Here is a 19,683-nt window from a genome sequence, read left to right as displayed (position 1 = left end):
GGTGCAGTCAGATTTGTAAGGTAGAATTGGGATCTTGATAGTGGGCAAGGGGTGGGGGGGCGTGAAAGCAATTAAGAACTACAGGAAAGTTGTATGTTTTATCGTTGCTACACTGTACCCTGTCTCGTCCCCTCCTTGTCACATCTTTTTAACTAGTTTTCCTTTATTGATGAGAAATAATTCCAGAGTAGGTTTAAGTCTTGGCCATGGTACTTACTTCCTTGTATAACTCCAGGCCTGGCGAGATTCCTATTTTCCAAACTGATAGGCTTTCCGGATCCTAAAGCACTATGTAGATCTGGATCTTAGCAGTGCGAATGTTAGATGCTGCGAATTTTTGTTTTTCTAGAAAGGAATTGTAATTTGGAGGACCACAGCTAGCTAGAAAACTAGTTTAAACTTTAATCACTTCCTTCTTCTGCTTTGACCTTTTTGATCAGGACAACTACTGGAGTTATTAAGAGATGGTAACAAAGGTATCATGAAAAGAGCAGCATGGAGTTGTTTGTCATACCTTAAGAGCAGTGCTTTCCCTATCACTGCAGTCTTACTAGAAGTTAAGTAAGCAGTTTTCTCTCTTCTTGTGGTCAAGCAAATAAACAAGAGAATTTTTTTATTAAAAAATTTGTATTGAAAATTTTAAATTATGCTTGCACATTTGTATCCAAATATGCATACCAGAAACAAAAATAAATCATTATTGAGTATATATTCCAGTAAGGTTGCGCCACCTGGATTGTGTCAATTGCTGTTTTATTGGGGCTAAAAGAGCATAAGTTGTTAATTTTTCATTTCATCTTTGTTTTCAGAGTTATGCACAGTCAAGTCTTCAGTACATCCAGGGACAACAGATTTTCACAGCTCACCCCCAAGGAGTGGTGGTACAGCCAACCTCCTCTGTGACGACAATTGTTGCACCAGGACAGCCGCAGCCCTTACAACCAGTAAAAAATACTTTTTGGTTGCCTACCTTGTCGTTAGAAGGTTTTCTTTTATTATTGGTTTGCTTTCTTTTTTAAAATTTCCCTTCTATTTTTTGACTAATTCATATAGTGATCAGTTCCACCCAGCTGTGAAAGTTTCACCCATCTTCATGGTGCATTACTCACCCAATTTGTGACTTAACAAATAAAAATTTTTTAATGTGTGGAATTTATAGCTTTCTTCGTTGATAGCTACTTTCCTCCTCCTATTCTTTTGTTTGCCAATTATCCTGAGCTTTGTTTTCTTACGCTATGAACTTTTGAAGTAATTTTCTAGACTAGTCATCTATTAGTATTTAATGAGGATGAGACTATATAGCTTTCAGTGATAGGCTTTACTGAATATATTGTACAATAATGTATATTACAGAAAGACATTTTGGGGGTTCTGAAACTTGGGTAGAAAGATAAAGTGAAAATTTTAAGGGTTTTTTTTGGCTTGTTATTGATGAAATGAGAAGTTGACATGGTAAGTCGTTGAAAGATTTTAAACAGAAAAGTAGCATCAGATTAGGACTTTGGAATGCTCCAAGGTTGCTGTGAGTTGGATAGATTCATAGGCAGTGAGTGAGTCGGTGAGTACAATTTTAAAGACTTGCTATAATCCCAGTCGGATTGTGGTGGAATAAAAAGTAGAAGTAAATAGATTATTTGTGAAACAGTTGAGGAAGATGACATTGTGTGCTTTGAGGAGATGTTTGAGTACTTGTTACTGGTTAATAAGGAGTACTTGAAAGAATCACTCTTTGGCGAAGAAAGGGTAAATAATTCAACAAATAAATGATCGGTAACATTCTTCACTGACAGAAGCAAAGGGAAAAGTTAATTTTACAGGCTAGTTCAAGGACTGGGGAAGAAATGGAACTTGAAGCTGGGGGCGTGGGAGCTAAGAAAAATAGTGATGGAGGATATGCACAAACTAAGAATGCTCAGAGACTAAAAGTGAGCACATTTTATCTGAAACTGGTGTCTAGGGTTCCTCTTTTCATTGCCTGAGAACAGATCATGCTGAAAAGATTCTTCTTCATCAGTGGGCTTACACAAAAGGAATAATTTTTTTAAAAAGGAATAATTAGTTGTATCATTATAAAGTTTTTCAAAATGTGGCATTTTCAAGAAAAAAATACAATGAATAAAATGTTAATGTTCTATTGTAGGTGCTCTTCAGGTTTTTTTTTAAAAGTCAACACTATATCAAAAGCCCATGCTACTAATCTGTGTCCTAATGTCGGTATCCACCACTTGTCTGTCAGTCTGCCACACTGTGGTGGCTGTGTGTTGCTGGAAGCTGTGGCGCTGGTATTTCAAATGCCAGCAGGGTCACCCAGAGTGAACAGGTTTCAGTGGAACTTCCAGAAATAGATCGGACGGCAAAGAAGTATCGGTCTCTGGAAACCTTATGTACAGTTTTGAAGCATTGTCAGATCCTAAAAGCCTAAACAAAGGAAGCAGAACACTTGGAGATCATGCTAGAGGTTGTGCCCCTCTGCTCTGAAGACACTCAAAAGATGACTGGAGGCGGGGCGTCGACCAGAGTGACGTTAGGACTCAAGAGCATCAACAGTGGTTGCAGCAATAGGGAGCTGCCAGAGTTCAGGGTAGATTCAAAAGAGGGATGTGGAACAAGGGATATCACTGCTGATGTCAGATGGACCTTAGCTGAAAGCAGAGAAGACCAGAAAGATGTTTACTTGTGTTTCATTGACTATGCAAAGATACTCAACTGTGTGGACCCTACCTAATAAAGTGTAAAACCTTGAGGAGACTGGGAATTTGTCATTGTGCTCATTTGCAACTTGTACCTGGATCAAGAGGCACTTGTGTGAACAGAACAAGGGCACGCTGTATGGTTTAAAATCAGGAAAGGGTGTATTCTCTCACCATACTCTTTTGATTTGTATGGTGAGCAGCGAAGCAGGATTATATGAAGAAGAATGTGGCATCAGGATTGGAGGGGAAGGTTTTATTGACAACCTACTACACATGCAGATGACAGCACTTTGCTTGCTGTAAGTGAGGTGGAATTGAAGTGCTTGCTGATGAAGATCAAGGACTGTAGTCTTTGGTAAGAATTACATGGAGAAACGGTTGAAGTGTTAACCAAGGGTTTTGTCTTGGATCCACAGTCAATGCTTCTGGAAGCAGCAATCAGGAGATCAAAGGTGTATAGATAGGTTAATCTGCACAAAACCTCTTTAGAGTATTGAAGAGCCAAGGATGTTACATTGAGAACTGACTCAAGCCTAGGTATTCACCATTGCTTCATATGGATGTGAAAGTTGGACATTTAATAAACAAGACAAAAGAAGAATCTGTGCATTTGAGTAGTGGGGCTGGAGAAGAATATTGAGTGCCATGGACTGCTGAAAGGACAAAGCCGATCTGTGTTGGAAGAAGTAAGGCCAGAGTGCTCCTTAGAGGCAAAGACTTCACCTTACGTACTTTGGACATATTGTCAGGAGAGACCAGGTCCTGAAGAAGGACATATCATGCTTGGTAAAGCGGGGAGTCGGGGTGGGGGGACAGTAAAGGAGGGGAAGACAGACCCTCAATGAGATGGATTGATACAGGAGCTGCATCACCGAGCTCAGGCGTAGGAGCGATTGTGAGGATGGCACAGCACCATGCAGTGTTTCGTTCTGCTGTGCATACCGTCACTGTGGGTCAGAGCCAACTCACTGATACCTAACAGCAGCAAAGTTGATATCCGTCATTTAGGTTCTTTGTTTTTAAAGCTCGGAAAATATTTTAGATCATAGGCTTCTTAGCTTATTTTGCCCCTCTTCCTTTTCAGGAAAAAAAAAATTACTCTGTGCCCTCCTCTGCAGTTACAAACTTCTGTAGTATAGCCCATAATCCAACACAGTGTGTAGGCAGGTCTTGCTCTCACAGGCCTGCTGCAGCATTCCAGTGGTTCTTGCCCACTTTGGCAAACCCTGGTCTAGATAATGAGTCACTGACGAGTTTTTAGGTGATATACTAGGGGGCCATCTGCCTCTTGGATCATTTCCCTGATTGTACCTTTTCTTTAACCTTTAAAAAGTATATATTCATATATTTTTTTAAATTTTTGTTCTTTTTATAGCCTCTTTTTTCCCATAAGGAGATGCACTTTTTGTATGCTGCTTGTTAATGTTAGCCAGATGAAACAGTCACTGATTAAAATGTTTTTGTGTTTTTTTAAGCCTGAAATGGTTGTGACAAATAATCTCCTGGATCTTCCACCTCCTTCTCCTCCCAAACCCAAAACCATTGTCTTACCTCCCAACTGGAAGACAGCCCGTGATCCAGAAGGAAAGATTTATTATTACCATGTCATCACAAGGTAAGAGGGGCTGTGTGGGTATCACCAAGCTCTTCCTTTCGCTTTGTCAAAGAACCTACTGCCATGAAAGATTGATTATATATAGACTTGTCACTATGTTTGTGGGCTGCTGGATTTCCAAATCATGTCGTAAATGTATGACAGGCCTTAGACTTTTGTCCTTTTAGACATTTTGGAGTATATATTTTAATCTGCATATACTTTTAGAGAAAAATAAAGTGTATAAAACTGATTATTAACTTAATTCAGCATTGTAGATACCAGGGGTTGTTTGCAAACATTTTCTATACATCTCAGAGAGTAAATATTTTCAGTTTTGCTGAACATAAAGTCCCTGTGGGAACAACTTAACCCTGCCTTTGTGGTACAAAAGCAACTATATAAAAATGACTAACAAGTATGACTGGGTAACTAAATTTTATTTACCAAAACAGGTAGTTGTCTGTATTTGGTCCACAGACGATAGTAGAATGATGAGTTCTTCCACAGATATGTTTATATATTTAAAAATCTAATATCTCTTTTTTTCCCCTTTTTTTCTAATATCTCTTTCTGAGAATATTTTTTGTGACAGCACTAATTTTCAAATAGAATTAATAGTTAATTTATTAATTTGATTCCAAATAGCTAAAGTAATTTTGGAAGAGAATAAAATAGGAAGACTCAAAATGACTCCTTTTAAAACATACTAGGCGAAGAAAGCTGATGGTGCCCGGCTATCAAAAGATATAGCATCTGGGGTCTTAAAAGTTTGAAGGTAAACAAGCGGCCATCTAGCTCAGAAGCAACAAAGCCCACATGGAAGAAACACACCAGCCTGTGTGATCACGAGGTGTTGAAGGGATCAGGTATCAGGCACCAAAGAACAAAAAATCTTACCATAGTGAATGGGGGGGAGGAGTGCAGAGTGGATACTCAAAGCCCATCTGTCGGCCACTGGACATCCCCTTACAGAAGGGTCTCGGGGAGGAGACGAGCCAGTCAGGGTGCAGTGTAGCAACGATGAAAATACAACTTTCCTTTAGTTCCTGGATGCTTCCACCACCCACCCCACCCCCCTCTGCCCCCTAATCATGATCCAAATCCTGCATTGCAAATCTGGCTAGACCAGAGGATGTACACTGGTGCAGATAGGAACTGGAAACACAGGGAATCCAGGGTGGATGATCCCTTCAGGACCAGTGGTGTGAGTGGCGATACAGGGAGGGTGGGTTCGAAAGGGGGAACCGATTATAAGGATCAACATGTGATCTCTTCCCTGCGGGACGGACAACAGAAAAGTGGGTGAATTATCAAGGGTTCATGAGGGAGCGGGGAGTAGGGAGGGAGGGGTTGCTCAAGGAAAACTGAGGTTCAGCCTATGGGGATAGAAAAATCACATTGACTAGGGTAAGGGGCACAGCTAATTAGTGTGAGTACTGTCATTAAAGTGTGTGTTAGGTAAAAGTTAAAAGCTTAATTAACTTCCCAAAACACACACACACACACACACACACACACACACAGCTACATTGTTGTTTTGTGGGGCAGGTAAAGGTGGGGGGTGGGGGGGACACAAAACTTAAGTATGCTAATTGTAGAAAATAAATAAAAGATACTAAAAAAGAATGAAATTCTGAGAGCATAAACCAGAGATATTTTCCAATTTATGGAAAATATGTGTAAGGTAGCTTTATATGGGTATGTGTACTTTATAGTGTGTTTATGTACTCGAGTATAGCATGTCAATATTTAAAGGGGTATGATTTTTATTCTGTATTTACCGACTCTAGTTTATGGTACTCTCGTATTAATACAGAGCTGAGATCCTTTTAGCCCTTATTCATACTATACTATAGGGGTAGGCAAGGTGCTCGTGGGCCATTGTTTGGCAGATGAAATGTTATTAGAATGCAGCCACACGTATTCATTATTGTGCTTTGTGAGAAAGAATGTAAAACTTTTCATGCATATTTTTTCTTTTGATTTCTGATAATTAAGGCTTTTTGGCTGCTACCATGAAAAATAACATTATAAGCTTTCAAGGAGTGGCTTTATAAGGTTCTGTCACTCCTCCAAAATAAAGATAAAAGAGATAGTATTTCATTTTAAAAAATCATTTTATTGGGGGCTCGTATAATTCTTATCATAGTCCATACGTACATCCTTTGTGTCCAGCACATATGTACATTTGCTGCCATCATTTTAAAAACATTTGCCTTCTACTTGAACCCTTAATATCGGCTGCTCATTTTCCCCCTCCCTCCTCATACCCCCCCCTACCTCATGAACCCTTCATCATTCATAAATTATTATTATTTTGTCATATATTACACTGTCCGATGTCTCCCCCCACCTTCTTCTCTGCTGTCCCATCCCCAGGGAGGAGGTTATATGTAGATCCTTGTAATCAGTTCCCCCTTTCTACCCCACATTCCCTCCACCCTCCAGGCATCGCCACTCTCACCACTGGTCCTGAAGGAGTCATCTGTCCTGGATTCTGTGTGTTTCCGGTTGCTCTCTGTACCAATTTTATTTATTAAGGAAAGCAGGTAGTTGGTGTAGTAGCTACACATTGGGCTGTTGAACCCCAGTCGCTCCTGGGAAGAGAGGGCTTTTCTACTCTTGACTCATAGGACGGCCCTGCCCTGTGCTGTACGGTGACTGTGAGGTGTAGCAACTCAAACAGAAAAAATTCAGTGCTTCCTAAATAAGAGCTCTCACCTGCCAGTCTCTAGGGACACATTAATAAACGTCAGGCTCTATACATTTCCATGTTTGAGATATGTCACGTAAGTGTAGTCATGCAATACTTGTCCATTTTTTATTGGCTTGTTTTATTCAACATATTTTCAAGGTTTTCCCTTGTTACCCTAAGTCCATTTTTTCCCATGAACTTGTTGAGGTCCCCTGAATATACTTTTTTTTAAAAACCGATGACCAGTAATCTGTTGGTTGCCATTTAAGTGCACTCATCTTTGGGCTGTTTGGCATAGTGCTGCAGTGGACACTGGCACACCTGTGTCTGCCGTTGCTTTCAAGTTTCTCGAGACTGCTGGGAGTGGACTTCCTGGGTCAGTATGCATGGTAGCTCAATGGTTAATTTTTGAGGAAACTGTTCTCCACTGTGGGAGCATTTTGCACTCCCACCAACGATGAATTAAGGGGTCCACTTTCTCCACCTCCTCAACAGCACTGGTTGTTTTCTGTCTAGCTACTCAGTTGGGGGTGAAGGTGGTATCCCATTAGGGTTTCAGTTTGCACCTCTATCGTGACTGATGGTATTGGTATTGGACATCTTGCCATGTGCTTGTTCATCATGTTATGTCTTTTGTGAAATGTGATTTCAAATCCTTTGCCCATTTTTTAATTGGGTAGTTTGTCTTTTTGTTCCTGAGTTGTAGGATTCCTTTTGTATTCTGTAAAATTAAACCCTTAATATACAACTGCCCCAAATTTCATTCGTTCACAAATCTCTGTTGGTTTAAAAAACAACAACACATGTCTTTAAATTCAAACACCTATTTCATGCTACTAAGCAGAAAGGCTCCTTAAAATAGGGTCTGTTTTCTCAACAAGGTTTTAATGGTTGAGATGACTGCTTTTGTGATTTATTTTTGTCCCAAGTGTTTGCTTGGTATAGTCACTCACAGAGATGTCACAGGGAGGCACCTAGTCTATATACTTTTTTTAAGCTTTGCTGAGTTGTTTCCAGGCTACAAAAAAGGAAGTAGTAAGAGACAGGCAAGATACTTGGTTATACTGATCTCATTGACACCTACCCACTGTTGTCACATTGTTGCAGAAATGTGCCAGACCTGTCTCTCATGTCAGTGACTTGTCTCATTGCATGTTGGATTCAGTGAGGTTTGCGTATGAGCAGACATCTGCGTCAGAGTTCTGCTTCTTGACCATGACAGTATAGCTGTTCTTACTTTCTTCTAGGCAGACTCAGTGGGATCCTCCTACTTGGGAAAGCCCAGGTGATGATGCCAGCCTAGAGCATGAAGCTGAGATGGACCTAGGAACCCCAACTTATGATGAAAACCCTATGAAGGTGAGTGTGGCTTAGGAACAGGCTTCCTGGCCATTTGGGTGCGTATGGTTTGCGGTTCTGTAAGACCAGCGTAGTCTTCGCATGCTTCTTTATATATTTTTCAGAAAAGTTACATATGGAGTGTACACTTGATGAAGAAAGAGTGTGTCCACACAATGCAGAAATAAGTTGTGTGGGGGGGGGGAAGTACTTAAGGTATACACCAAAAAAGCCTAGAATTATTTTTTTCCCAAAGCTATCGATTTAGCTTTTTTTTTTAAAACAAAAGAATCTTGTCACCTTCAAAGTACTGTCCATTATACTTAATACGTTTGTCAAATCTGCGATTCCATTCTTGGAAACATTTTTCAAGCTCATCTGTTTGGAAGGCTGACAGCATCTACCACATTTTTTTCTTCACCTCTTTTAAGTTGTCAAATCACTGCCCCCTCATGTTCCTCTGCATTTGCAGAAACAAAACTCAGTGGCACGGAGCAAGGTCAGGTGAGTAAAGTGCTTAGGACAAAAGAGCCATGCTGTTTGTTGCCAAAGACTGGTGCAGTGAGATGAAAGCCTGCTTTATCTGTCACAAAGCAGGCCTTTTTTGGTCACACATTGTTACGCAGTCTTTTCAGAACTTCTAAAAAGAAAGCTTTGATTAACAGTCTGACCTGGGGGAACAAACTCCAAATGCACTACGAATCAACATTTTCTTCCATTTGGGAAGTTGGCGGAAGCCCAGAAGGAGATTTGTTCTCAATCAACATTTCACCTTTTTTGAAACCAGAAGACTACTCGTACACTTGAGTTTTCCCCATAGCACTGTCCTTGTTAGCTGTGTTAAACATCACTAGTTTCTGCGGCATTTTTCCTGAGCAGGAAACAGTTTCACAGCTGTGCGCTGTTCTCTTAAATCAGCCATCACAAAAAAATGAGGTTCAAGCAATAGTGCTTTTACAAAAAAACTCACTGAGACCAGAGAGAACTTTCTAGGAGAAACCACTGGGTGCACTAACTCAGAGCAAGTTGTTCAGCACTAGCAGGGAAGAGGGGACCATACCCATTTCAGTGTTCCCTAATACTTAAGTCTTGTTCATGATTCTCATCGGTGGAGGTGTCACACTCTTCATTTGAACATTTGCTTCTGTTACCAGTTGCTCAGAGTTCAGAAGGGCCCAGAGAGCTCGCCTAGACAGAACTCAATGGCTTGTACCCGGATCGTTGTTCTTTAAGCCCTGCCTAGGGATTAAATGAGATGATCTATCTATCTGTCTAATTTAATAAATCCTTTCATTGGGGGCTCTTAAAACAATTCATATGCTATCAAGCACATTTGTACATATGTTGCCATCATCCTTTTCTAAATATTTTTTAACTTGAGCTTTTGGTATCAACTCCTCTTTTTTTCTCCTTCCCCTTACCTCCCACCCTTATTAACCCATGATAAATTATTATTTTCTTTTTAAATTATTATTTTCATGGCTTACACCATCTGCTTGCTGTCTCCCTTCATTCATGTTTCTGTTGTTCTTCACGCTGAGGTAGGGTGGGAGGAAGTTATATGTCAGTTATTTTTATCGGTTTCCCCTTTCTCCCCCCACTTTTGCCCTACCATCCTGGTATTGCTGCTCCCATTATTGGTCCTGAGGGGTTTATCTATCCTGGTTTCTGTGTGTTGAAAGCTCTTTTCTGTAGCAGTATCTATGCTCTGGTCTAGCCGGATATGTTAGGTAGAACTAGGCTCAAGATAGTAGGGGAAGGAAGCAGAACTAGAGGATTGTATGTTTCGTCAGTGCTATACTGCACCCCTTCACCTCTTAGTGTGACCCTCCTGTGGGGGGATGTAGTTCTTCCATCGAGGCTTTGTGCTTCCCTGCTGATGGCTGCTTTTTTAACTTCAAGCCTTTAAGAAAACCCAGACACTGTATCTTGTAATAGCCAGGCACCATCAGCTTTCTTTACCTCCTTAGCTGCATACACTTTGTCTTCAGTGAGTGTGTCATCACGGGAGAGCTGGGTTATCAGAACAAAGTGTTCTTGTGTTGAGGGAGGACTTGAAGTCTGGTCCCTCTTTCCCAGAGGAGATATAAACAATACCCTTCCCTTGGGTGGGTTAGTGCCCTGTGCCCCCGCTACCCATTTATTTTTTATTATCATTTTTTTTTCCTTTCTCCACCTCCTTTTTAGTTGACTACCATATATAACCCTGGATTTGGTCTGGTCCCTGCCATACTACCTGGTTCCCACCCCAAGAATGTTTGTATACGGTAGCTTTTTCCCTATGCCCCTTTTGCTTTTTTTTTTAAAAGCTTACCTCAGCAGACTCATGTTGTACTTGTCCTTTTGTGCTTGGCTTACTTTTCTTAGCATGATTTCCTCCAGTTCTTCCCATGCAACGATGTGCTTCATATGTTCATCACTGCTTTTTAGCGATGCGTAGGACTCCATTGTATGTATGTACCACAGCTTTTTTAATCCCCTCATCAGTTGATGGAAAGTTGGGTTGTTTCCAACTCTTTGCAATTGTGAACTGTGCTGCAGTGAACATTGGAGCACAGATGTCTGGCCATGGTTTGTTTCTTGCCTCTTCTGGGTATATGCCCAGTAGGGGGATTGCTGGGTCGTATGATAACTCGATTTCCATCTGTTTTAGATATCACCAGATCGATTTCCATCATGGCTGTACATACTTACAGGTCCACCAGCAGTGGATGAGAGTTCCTGTCTCCCCACAGCCCCTCCAGCACTTGTTGCTTTCTGATTGTTTGAATTGAGCTATCTTTGAGGGTGTCAGGTGGTACTTAATTGTTATCTTAATTTGCATTTCTCTTATGACTAAAGATCGGGAACATTTTCTCATGTTTGCTGGCCATTCAGATTTCTGCCCCTGTGAAACTTACGTTCAGGTCCTTTGCCCACCTCCTCAGTGGACAGTTTTTTTCTTTTTGTTGAGGGAGGACTTGAGTAGAGGCCCAATGTCCATCTGCTGCCTTAATACTTTTTATATATATATATATATATATATATATACCTATGTCCCTATTGTTATATATAAATATATTTACATATGTATGTGCCTGTACTTATACCTCTATAAATGTCCTTTGCCACCCAGTTCTTGGGCTCTATTTCCTTTTATTTATCTCTTGTTCCACTCTCATGTTTGATCGTCATTCGGCCAAATTGTATTTGATTAAACCTACCAGGGATCCTACGCCTTCCTCACCATCAATTTTAGATCACTTGTTGTTCCCTTGTCTCTGGGTTTCTTGGCATCCTCCATATTTCCCCCACCTCCCCTTCTCTCTTGTCCTCCTGGAACCTTTGGTCACTTTGTATTCTCCTCGGAATTGTTTATCCTGCCTATCATATAGCTAGACATGGGGTGGGGGTGGGGCCTTTAAGTAGTTCAGGTCTGTCTGTTGACCTTTATAGCTTTATGAATGTTTTCTGATCCAGTCTAATGAGATGCCAAAGTCTAGTTTAGGGATTCTTCAGGTACTTCATTGCTTTGCTCCCCTTTCTGCTCTGTTGCACTTCCTTCATGTTTCACCCCAATGTGGGGGTGGGGTCAGACCGGGCACAATTCCTGCACTGTGTCTCTAGTGCTGTCCCCCGTAGTGCTGTGAGTCAGTGAGGGGACGCTATGTCTCCTGGTGGAGCTGGTCCTACGGTCTTGTCTGCATTGGCTTCTTTGAGCAGGAATATTGTCCTTGGGGCTTGGTGGGCCAGGATGCGATTCTCTATTTCTCCCTCCTTCCCTCTCTTAGTTAGCTCCTCTCCTGGGGCTTTATCTTCAGTGCCATCCTGGGAGTGGATCCACATAGCTGGGATTGGGGCCAACCCTGAAGACCTCTCTGTCAGTTTGCTGCTTCTTGCCGGTATGTTGCCTTCAAGTCTTGGCACACCAGGTTGAGGTCTGGTTCTTCTTTCCCTTACCTGTGGAGACATAAACAGAACACCCTCCCTATGGGTGGGTCATGTCCTGTTTCCCCACCCACATCCTCCCCCCCCCCCCCCCCGCTTTTTGGTTGGCTGCTACATATATGTCTCCCTGAGTTGGGTCTGACTCTGCCAGAGTGCAGGCGGCTTTTAATGCACCCTGGATTGATTTCACTTTCTGAACACGTAACCCACGGAGAGGGAAGCAGGACATTCCTGTCCATACAGTGCTCTCTGCAAGGGGCTGGCCCAGTCCCTAGAACCAGGAGCTTTGAGTTGGTTGTCTTCCCAGAGGGGCTTTCTGTACCCCTGCTGTTGCTGCTCACTTCTGAGTTCTCGTGTGTGAGGATTTCCTTGGTTTATTCAAGCATTTCTTGATTATTGATGTCTTCTGAAACACACCCTTGTTTTCTCTACATCTGAAAAAACAAAATCCCACACAATCTCAAACAGAAACATTTGAAAGTAGTTACTCGTGTTTTCTTTTGTTTCCTGAAATCAGGCAGAATCTGTGGTTCTTCCTGCCCTACCACTCATCTCTTCCTCCCACAGCCAGAGGAGAGAGGGCTCGTAGACTAAACCAGAGAACGCTGATGTGTAGTAGCCCACAACCGAGGGCGTGCCGCCTTTGCCTGGGACGGGGCCAGAGCTGAGGGAGTTGAACAGCGTAGCCCCTTCATATTGTTTATGGAAATGGGGGTATGTAGAAGAATTCTGTTCTGAGCTTTAGCAAAAGCATGAAGGACCTGTAATCACACCTGTAGCTGTTTTAGATCCACCTGAAGTGGCTTGTATTCCAGGGATAAGTTTCATAATTTTTCTTTTCCTCAGAAAACTACATTTACTGAGAAAGGGCTTGATGGTTGGTGGTGGGCAAAGGTGTGAGGAGGTAGCCCACACGCAGGTGCTCTGAATGCCAGGGAAGGAGAGCTGCCAGCCCTGTCCTCCAGCAGTGCTGGAGGGAACCTTCTTAGCTGTGTCACCCATTTGAGCATCTGCTCTTAGATGACCCCGTTTCCTTACCACTGCTAATCTCAGCAAGGTTAACAGTTTAAGCCCACCAGCTTCTCCTTAAGGGAAAGATGAAGCGATTTCCTTTCCTAAGGTTTCAGAGTCTGAGACCCCCTAAATAGGGTCATTGTGTATTGGAATTGAGTCAGGGTTGTTGGAAGTTTGTTTGTTTGTTTGTTTTTTGAGGGGTGTGTAATCTCTTGATGCAGCCTCCTGGTGGCACAGTGGGTTAAATGTTGGACTACTGGCTTGAGCATTGGCAGCTTAAGCTCATCAGCCACTCCAAAGGAGAAAGTCGGAGCAATCTGGTTCTTTAATAGAAGATTTGCTGCGTTGGAAACCCTGAGGGGCAGTTCTTTTCTGTTCTTGTAGGGCCACTGTGAGTCAGAACTGACACCTCTGGGCTGGTCTCTTGAAACCTCCCAAGGCTGCCCTTTCCTGAACTGGAGGTGTGAAAAGCATCCCCTAGAAACTAAGGCTACCTCCCAAAGTCTGGCCAGTCTGCCGAGTTTCCAAGGTGGCGATAGGGAATTGGATGTGGGCCACAGTGTGGTGCCAGTTGGTTGGGGAAAGGTTTCTGGAACATAATAGTTAGTCATTGTCCTGGGGTCCCAGAATGTCAGAGCCAGGAGAAATGCAGTTCATGGGGTCCAGGCTAAGCTCGACAAATGGAGGGAACCAAAGCCCAAAAATGTGTGGTCCTGGGTCATACAGTACAGTTCTCGGCAGAGACTGGAGATTCCTGAAACTAATGGAAATGTTTTGGCGCATCACGGATGTAACTGGTAGCAGGTTAGAGCCAGCTAGCAAGATTGAATCAGGAGATGAGTGGCAACGGAAGCCAGGTTGACTCCAGGCCAAGCCACTGAGTCAGGAGACACCTATGTAGGACCTAATACCAAGAATCAGGTACACCGCTAGGGGAAAGAAAGGAAGGTTCTGAGGCAGCAGAAAGAACAAAAAATCACTAAGCTGACTTTGCATGCCAACAATGTATTTCCTCTTCCATCTCTAGACCTCGAAAAAACCCAAGACAGCAGAAGCAGACACCTCCAGCGAGCTGGCCAAAAAGAGCAAAGAAGTATTCAGAAAAGAGGTATGGTTTGGTTGATAAGGGCACCAAGCTTCCCAGGCGTAAACCTGCACTGTTACTGTCATGTCCTGTCGTCCCCTCCCCCACGATAACCAAGAACACTGTATCTAGGGCTGTGTATCTCGCTGAAGACTCCTCATTGGAGCCCCCCAGAGCCACATTTACATCTTGTCTGTGGGCCTTTCGTCACATCCATGGACATGGAGAGCTGTTTGCGGTGCTGGGCTCCCTGCCTTTGGGCATTACCTTGCTTTCGTGATTTGGTTGTGCTGGTTTTATGTAGTTGGTGTGGCTCTTTACAGCTGGGTATGCTTTCATACCATTATCTCACTTCATCCTGATAAGAACCCCAAGAGAGACCAGACAGGAACTGTTGTTCCTTTTTACAGATGAGGAAGCTCTAGCCAGAAGCCTTGAACTTGGGCCTCCTGGCATAAAGCCTCATTCTTTCTCTGACGGGTCACTTAGCTGCCTCATCACCAAGGGACTGAGGGAAAGTAGCTTCTCTATGCAACTGGAATGTGTGTTCCCAGCTACAACGCAGGGGGCTGGGCGAGTGCAGGGGTGCACCTGGTCTGCTGGAGTCTAAGTGTTAGGTGTGTGAAGAGTACGCCACCACAAAGCTGGGGCCACGACCCTGCCTATCAGGAATGGAGGGTCAGGATTGACCAGGTGGGATCAGGCAGTAGAAGGTACACACGTGAGGAAGAGGGGGACTTGTCGCTCCATCACGGGCTGTGGGAAGATGACGCTGGATGGTTGGTATAAAGCTGCTGATGTGTCCAGGTTATAGGGAACCAGTGGGAGCTTTTTAAGGAGGGGCCTGTGAAAGCCCTGAGGAGAAAGCCGTACCCAGGCATGACATTCAGTTGTTCACTTTCACGGTCTGAAAGAAAGTGGTGGTGTTTGAGCCCAACCAACCAGCAGCTCCTCCCTTGTTTCCACTGGATCTTTGCATCTCTGAAGGCTCACAACCCAGCACGTTACAAGTAAATACTGTTAAAGGCCCTCCCTGATGAGGTTACTGTCACTTTGCAGACCTTCCTTTGCTCTCAGATTTCAGCACCACAAATATTTCCAGAGGTGAGGCTCTGTGCCTGGGCGCTCTGGAACCCCTGGGTAAAAGTAAAAGCGCTGCAGAAAAGCCCAGGAGGTGGCTCAGTGTGGTGGGAGACATTTAGAGTCATGGAAAGGATCAGCCCGCAGTCGTGCTCTGCCTCCGTATGCCGCACAAGGGGGTACGGGCCAAGCAAAGTGCCGTACTTTGGGAGACCAATTAACCTTCAACAACAAGGAGCCTGGGTTTGCCCGCTAGTCGTTCTGGAAGACCCTACCCTGCCTCAGGGCCCAGGGAGCCTAGCTATAGCTGGAAGATGTGTTGGCTGAACCCAGGAAGCCGGATAAGAGAGCCACAGGGCCTTCTACCGCTGCCTTCTGCTACTCTTCCTCAGGAGTGTGTAGTGGCACTGAGCTGGGGTGGCAGCCTAGGCTAGTGGTGTGCTCAGCATAGCTCCCAGGTCTCTCCAAGCAGCCTGTTCTCTTTGGCCTGCCTGCAGATGTCCCAGTTCATCGTCCAGTGCCTGAACCCTTACCGGAAACCTGATTGCAAAATAGGAAGAATTACCACAACTGAAGACTTCAAACACTTGGCTCGCAAGGTACTCTCCACGTCCCTGATCTGGCTGAGTGGGGGTGCGGTGGGGCGGGGCTAGGGACCCAGGAAATGGGAGCAAGCGGGGGAAGCACCTTTACGAATTCAAGGTAGTTCTCTAAAAACCTTTAAAAGCTGAACACCCCAGCCCCTTTGGGGTATTATCAACACCCATCTGTCTCCAACTTTAATCCTCCTATTCAAGGCCTGGGCAGTAGGCTAGGGCCCCGCTTCCCCCGCTGTCATTTCCACTCTGACTGGTGGCTGCGGTCTCTGTTCTTGTGCCTTGGACAGCTGACACACGGCGTCATGAACAAGGAGCTGAAGTACTGTAAGAACCCCGAGGACCTGGAGTGCAATGAGAATGTGAAACACAAAACCAAGGAGTACATTAAGAAGTACATGCAGAAGTTTGGGGCTGTTTACAAACCCAAAGAGGATACGGAATTGGAGTGACTTATGGGGCCAGGGTGGGAGGGCGGGTAGGCGATCACCTGGGACAGACTCTGGGGAGAAGAGATCCTGTGGGCCCTCTGCCCTACCCCATTGTTGGGGCTTGTGCTGCTGATGACACATCACCCCGGGAACGTCAAACCCTGCAGACTTTCATGGAAAACCATAAATGAGCTCCACCTATCACGAGCGATCCCTCGGCGGGAGCTTCTGGAACCTTGAATAGAGGCCATCCAGAGCAAGGGTTTAGGGAAGGCCCAGGCCCAGGCCTGACCCCGACTCTAAAACCTGGGTCTCCTCGGCGGTGCTGTCAGCGCACAGACCCATGCGCATCCCAACCCATGACCCTGTACCCTAACGATCTGTATTATATTTTAATGTATATGTGAATATATTGAAAATAATTTGTTTTTCCCTTGGTTTGGTTTGGTTTTGCGTTTCGCTTGTGCGTGCTAGGATCAGAGGAAGCCTTTGTAAGGGTGGTGTACGTTCTCCTACAAGGTTTAATTTGTTATCATGTAAATATTCCAAAGCAGGCTGCCTTGTGGTTTCGGTCAGCCATGTGCTATGTTGATAAGATTGATTTACTGCTTAAAATCACTTTACTTTATCCAATTTTTACTGAACTTTTTATGTAAAAAATAAAATCAATTAAAGAACTTGGTAATGCGTTTTTCCTGAAAGTGACCTGGCTTTAATGGGCATGTGGGCGGCGGGGTGGGGGAACTCAGGTGCAAGCATGTTGGTCAGTGGTTGACTGCAGGGAAAGGGAGGGAAGGGGGTGGCCGTGGGCATGTGGTGGGATCTAAATGTCAAATCCAAGAGGAATCACAGGCCTTGTTCCTCACATCCCCCACTGACTGAGGGAGGCTCTCCCAGGGACGGACCCTGGGCGCTCGGGAACCTGTGGCTGTGTTCGAGGGGGGATCACCCTGCATAGGGACTACAGAGCAGGGAGAGCACTCCAGGGCCTGGGCTGCTTCCTGATGGTGTAACAGGCAGTCAGGAGGAAGGGCACGGGTCTTCTTCCTTTTACACCTGGCTGGGGCGCAGAGGAGGGAGGGCTTTTGCGCACAAGGTTGGCCCACACGGATAGTGTACTGGAGGCGGCAGTGCTTCCTGGAGCCACCCTCTTCATGGACCAGTTGTCCACACAGTGAGAGGGGCTTTGCAGAGCCCAGGGTCAGCAGCTCACTAGAGCAGTGTGACCCCCTGGGGAAAAGGCAAGTCCAGGCTGTGACCTAGCAAAACGACACGAGGGGACAGCATTTCAAGCGATGTATTCCTGCTGCGCCTTCATCACGACCTTGAGGCCCAGGACTTGGCGCTGTTCACGTGAGGAAGTGAAGGCTCGGGAGCTGCAGAGGCTCGTCCGTTCCACTGGTGGGTATGACGGGTTGTTGGACAAGCTCTTCTGTGGACAGTCAAGATCACCAGACGTGCCGCCTAAACACCGGCAGTGTTGTCGGCTACTGCAGTCTCCACGTTACTTTCTGTGGGACAGAGGGACCTGACTCCCGCGGCCCGCTGACCTCTCAGAGATGTCAGTCCAAAAGTATTGCTACTAGGGTCCCAGCTAGTCCATGCCCGGGTTCATCCCAAGTGTCTGCAGGCAGTTCTCAATACACTTCTCTTAGGTTCACGAAGGCGCTTTCAAAAAAAAAAAGTCTGAGCAGAACAGTGGCTTCCGAAGGCATCTGCTGGGCCAGTTAAGGTCAAGGTAAAGAGGTGAGCTCAGAAAGTCGTAGGGATTTGTTTCTTGAAATCCCCAAAGGATAATCTTGATGGCTTTTCTCCAAGGATAACAGAGTAAGCAAATGGGGGTTGTTGGGAAGGAAACTTAAGAAAATGGAAGCTGGAATTGTTGAGAGAGAAACCGATGAGTTTTGCTGGGGGATTTTACCCCATCGTGACTGCACTCGTTCTTCAAGGGTAGAATGAAAACTGCATCATGTTCCCAAACTCACCATTAAAAGTAAGATTCGGGATGATTCAACCAAGGTGCAGTATAGCACTGCTGCTTCCTACCCCAGCCCCCACCTACTACCCTGACCCAGTTCTACCTTATAGATCTGGTTAGACCAGAGAACACACATTGGTACAGATAAGAGCTCTGGACACATGGAATTCAGGACAGATAGACCCCTCAGGAACAGTAGTGGGAGTAGCAATATGAGGGTGGGGGGAGGAGGATGCTTGGGGAGAGGGAAGGGGGAGAAAGGGAATCTATCACAAGGTTGGCTGTATAGCACCACCACCCCCACCCCCAGAAGGACACGAGTAATAGAAATGTGGGTGACAGGAGACAATGAACAGTATAAGATACGGGGAGAAAAAACCCTCTATAATTGATAAGAGGATGGAAGCAGGGGAAAAGGGCTTAAACCAAGGGCTCTAGTAGAAAATGTTTTGGAAATGACAACATATGTACAAATATTCTGGATACAATTGATGTATGGAATGTTATAAGAGCTGTAAGAGCCCCCAGTAAAATGATTTAAAAAATAAGATTGGGCACCAAGTTCAATTGGCATGACATAGTTCACAAAGACAAGTTCTACATCCTAATTGGGTGAGTAGCAATTAGGGTCTTAAAAGCTCTGGGGCCAGCCACCTAAGGGTTCTTCCCGTCCACAGGAAAGAAGCATGCCGATAGTAAACATGAGTGTGCAATCAGACCAGTGGATCCGTAGAGCACTCCTACCTCCATCTCCACAGCCCTGTGGCCAGAACTAGATGGTGCCCAGCCACCAGTGCCAACTGCTCTGGATGGAGTGGGAGAAACTTGGACAGAACTCAGGATGGTAAGGAACCAGGCTCCTGGTTGGATAAAGACAGGTGGGTTCTTCAATACGGTTGCCCTTAGTCACTGTCTGGAGCTCTGGTCTGGAACTGACCTGCCTCCTGAGTCATCGATGGATGCAGCATTTACCGAAGGGAAAGGGTTTCAAGGATTAGAAGTGGAGGAAGTAGGATAAGTGAATGCACCTTGGGGACTGCAATGGATAAATAGAATTATGAACTCGAATATAAATCTGCTCTTTAAGTCTTCGCCTAATTCGCAATTTAAAAAAATCAAAGGTATGAATTGGTAAGGAAATAAATATGATTTGAGCCCTTCAACGTCAGAACTGCCGTTGGGATGTGGTATAAATTGAAAAACCCAAAATTCTTCTAGGACAGGTCAGCGAGAGAGACACTGCCTGGGGA

General features: G+C 44.6%; 1 protein-coding gene across 2 annotated transcripts in view; it reads left to right on the top strand.

The window, feature by feature from the left end:
- The window catches only part of SETD2 (SET domain containing 2, histone lysine methyltransferase), a 121,222-nt gene extending 104,090 nt beyond the window's left edge, over positions 1-17,132 (top strand). For both annotated transcript variants that reach the window (XM_075547238.1, XM_075547237.1), the window contains exons 16-21: positions 810-944; positions 4,169-4,308; positions 8,233-8,344; positions 14,292-14,372; positions 15,926-16,027; positions 16,315-17,132. In XM_075547238.1, coding sequence (XP_075403353.1) covers positions 810-944; positions 4,169-4,308; positions 8,233-8,344; positions 14,292-14,372; positions 15,926-16,027; positions 16,315-16,476 — 732 coding nt within the window. In that variant the 3' untranslated portion in view covers positions 16,477-17,132. The remainder of the gene's footprint in view (positions 1-809; positions 945-4,168; positions 4,309-8,232; positions 8,345-14,291; positions 14,373-15,925; positions 16,028-16,314) is intronic.
- The last annotated feature ends 2,551 nt before the right edge of the window (positions 17,133-19,683 follow it).

Source organism: Tenrec ecaudatus, chromosome 4, assembly GCF_050624435.1.
Source record: "Tenrec ecaudatus isolate mTenEca1 chromosome 4, mTenEca1.hap1, whole genome shotgun sequence".
NCBI lineage: Eukaryota > Metazoa > Chordata > Mammalia > Afrosoricida > Tenrecidae > Tenrec > Tenrec ecaudatus.
Note: the sequence above shows the minus strand (reverse complement) of the source record. Positions and strands in the feature narration are given on the sequence as shown.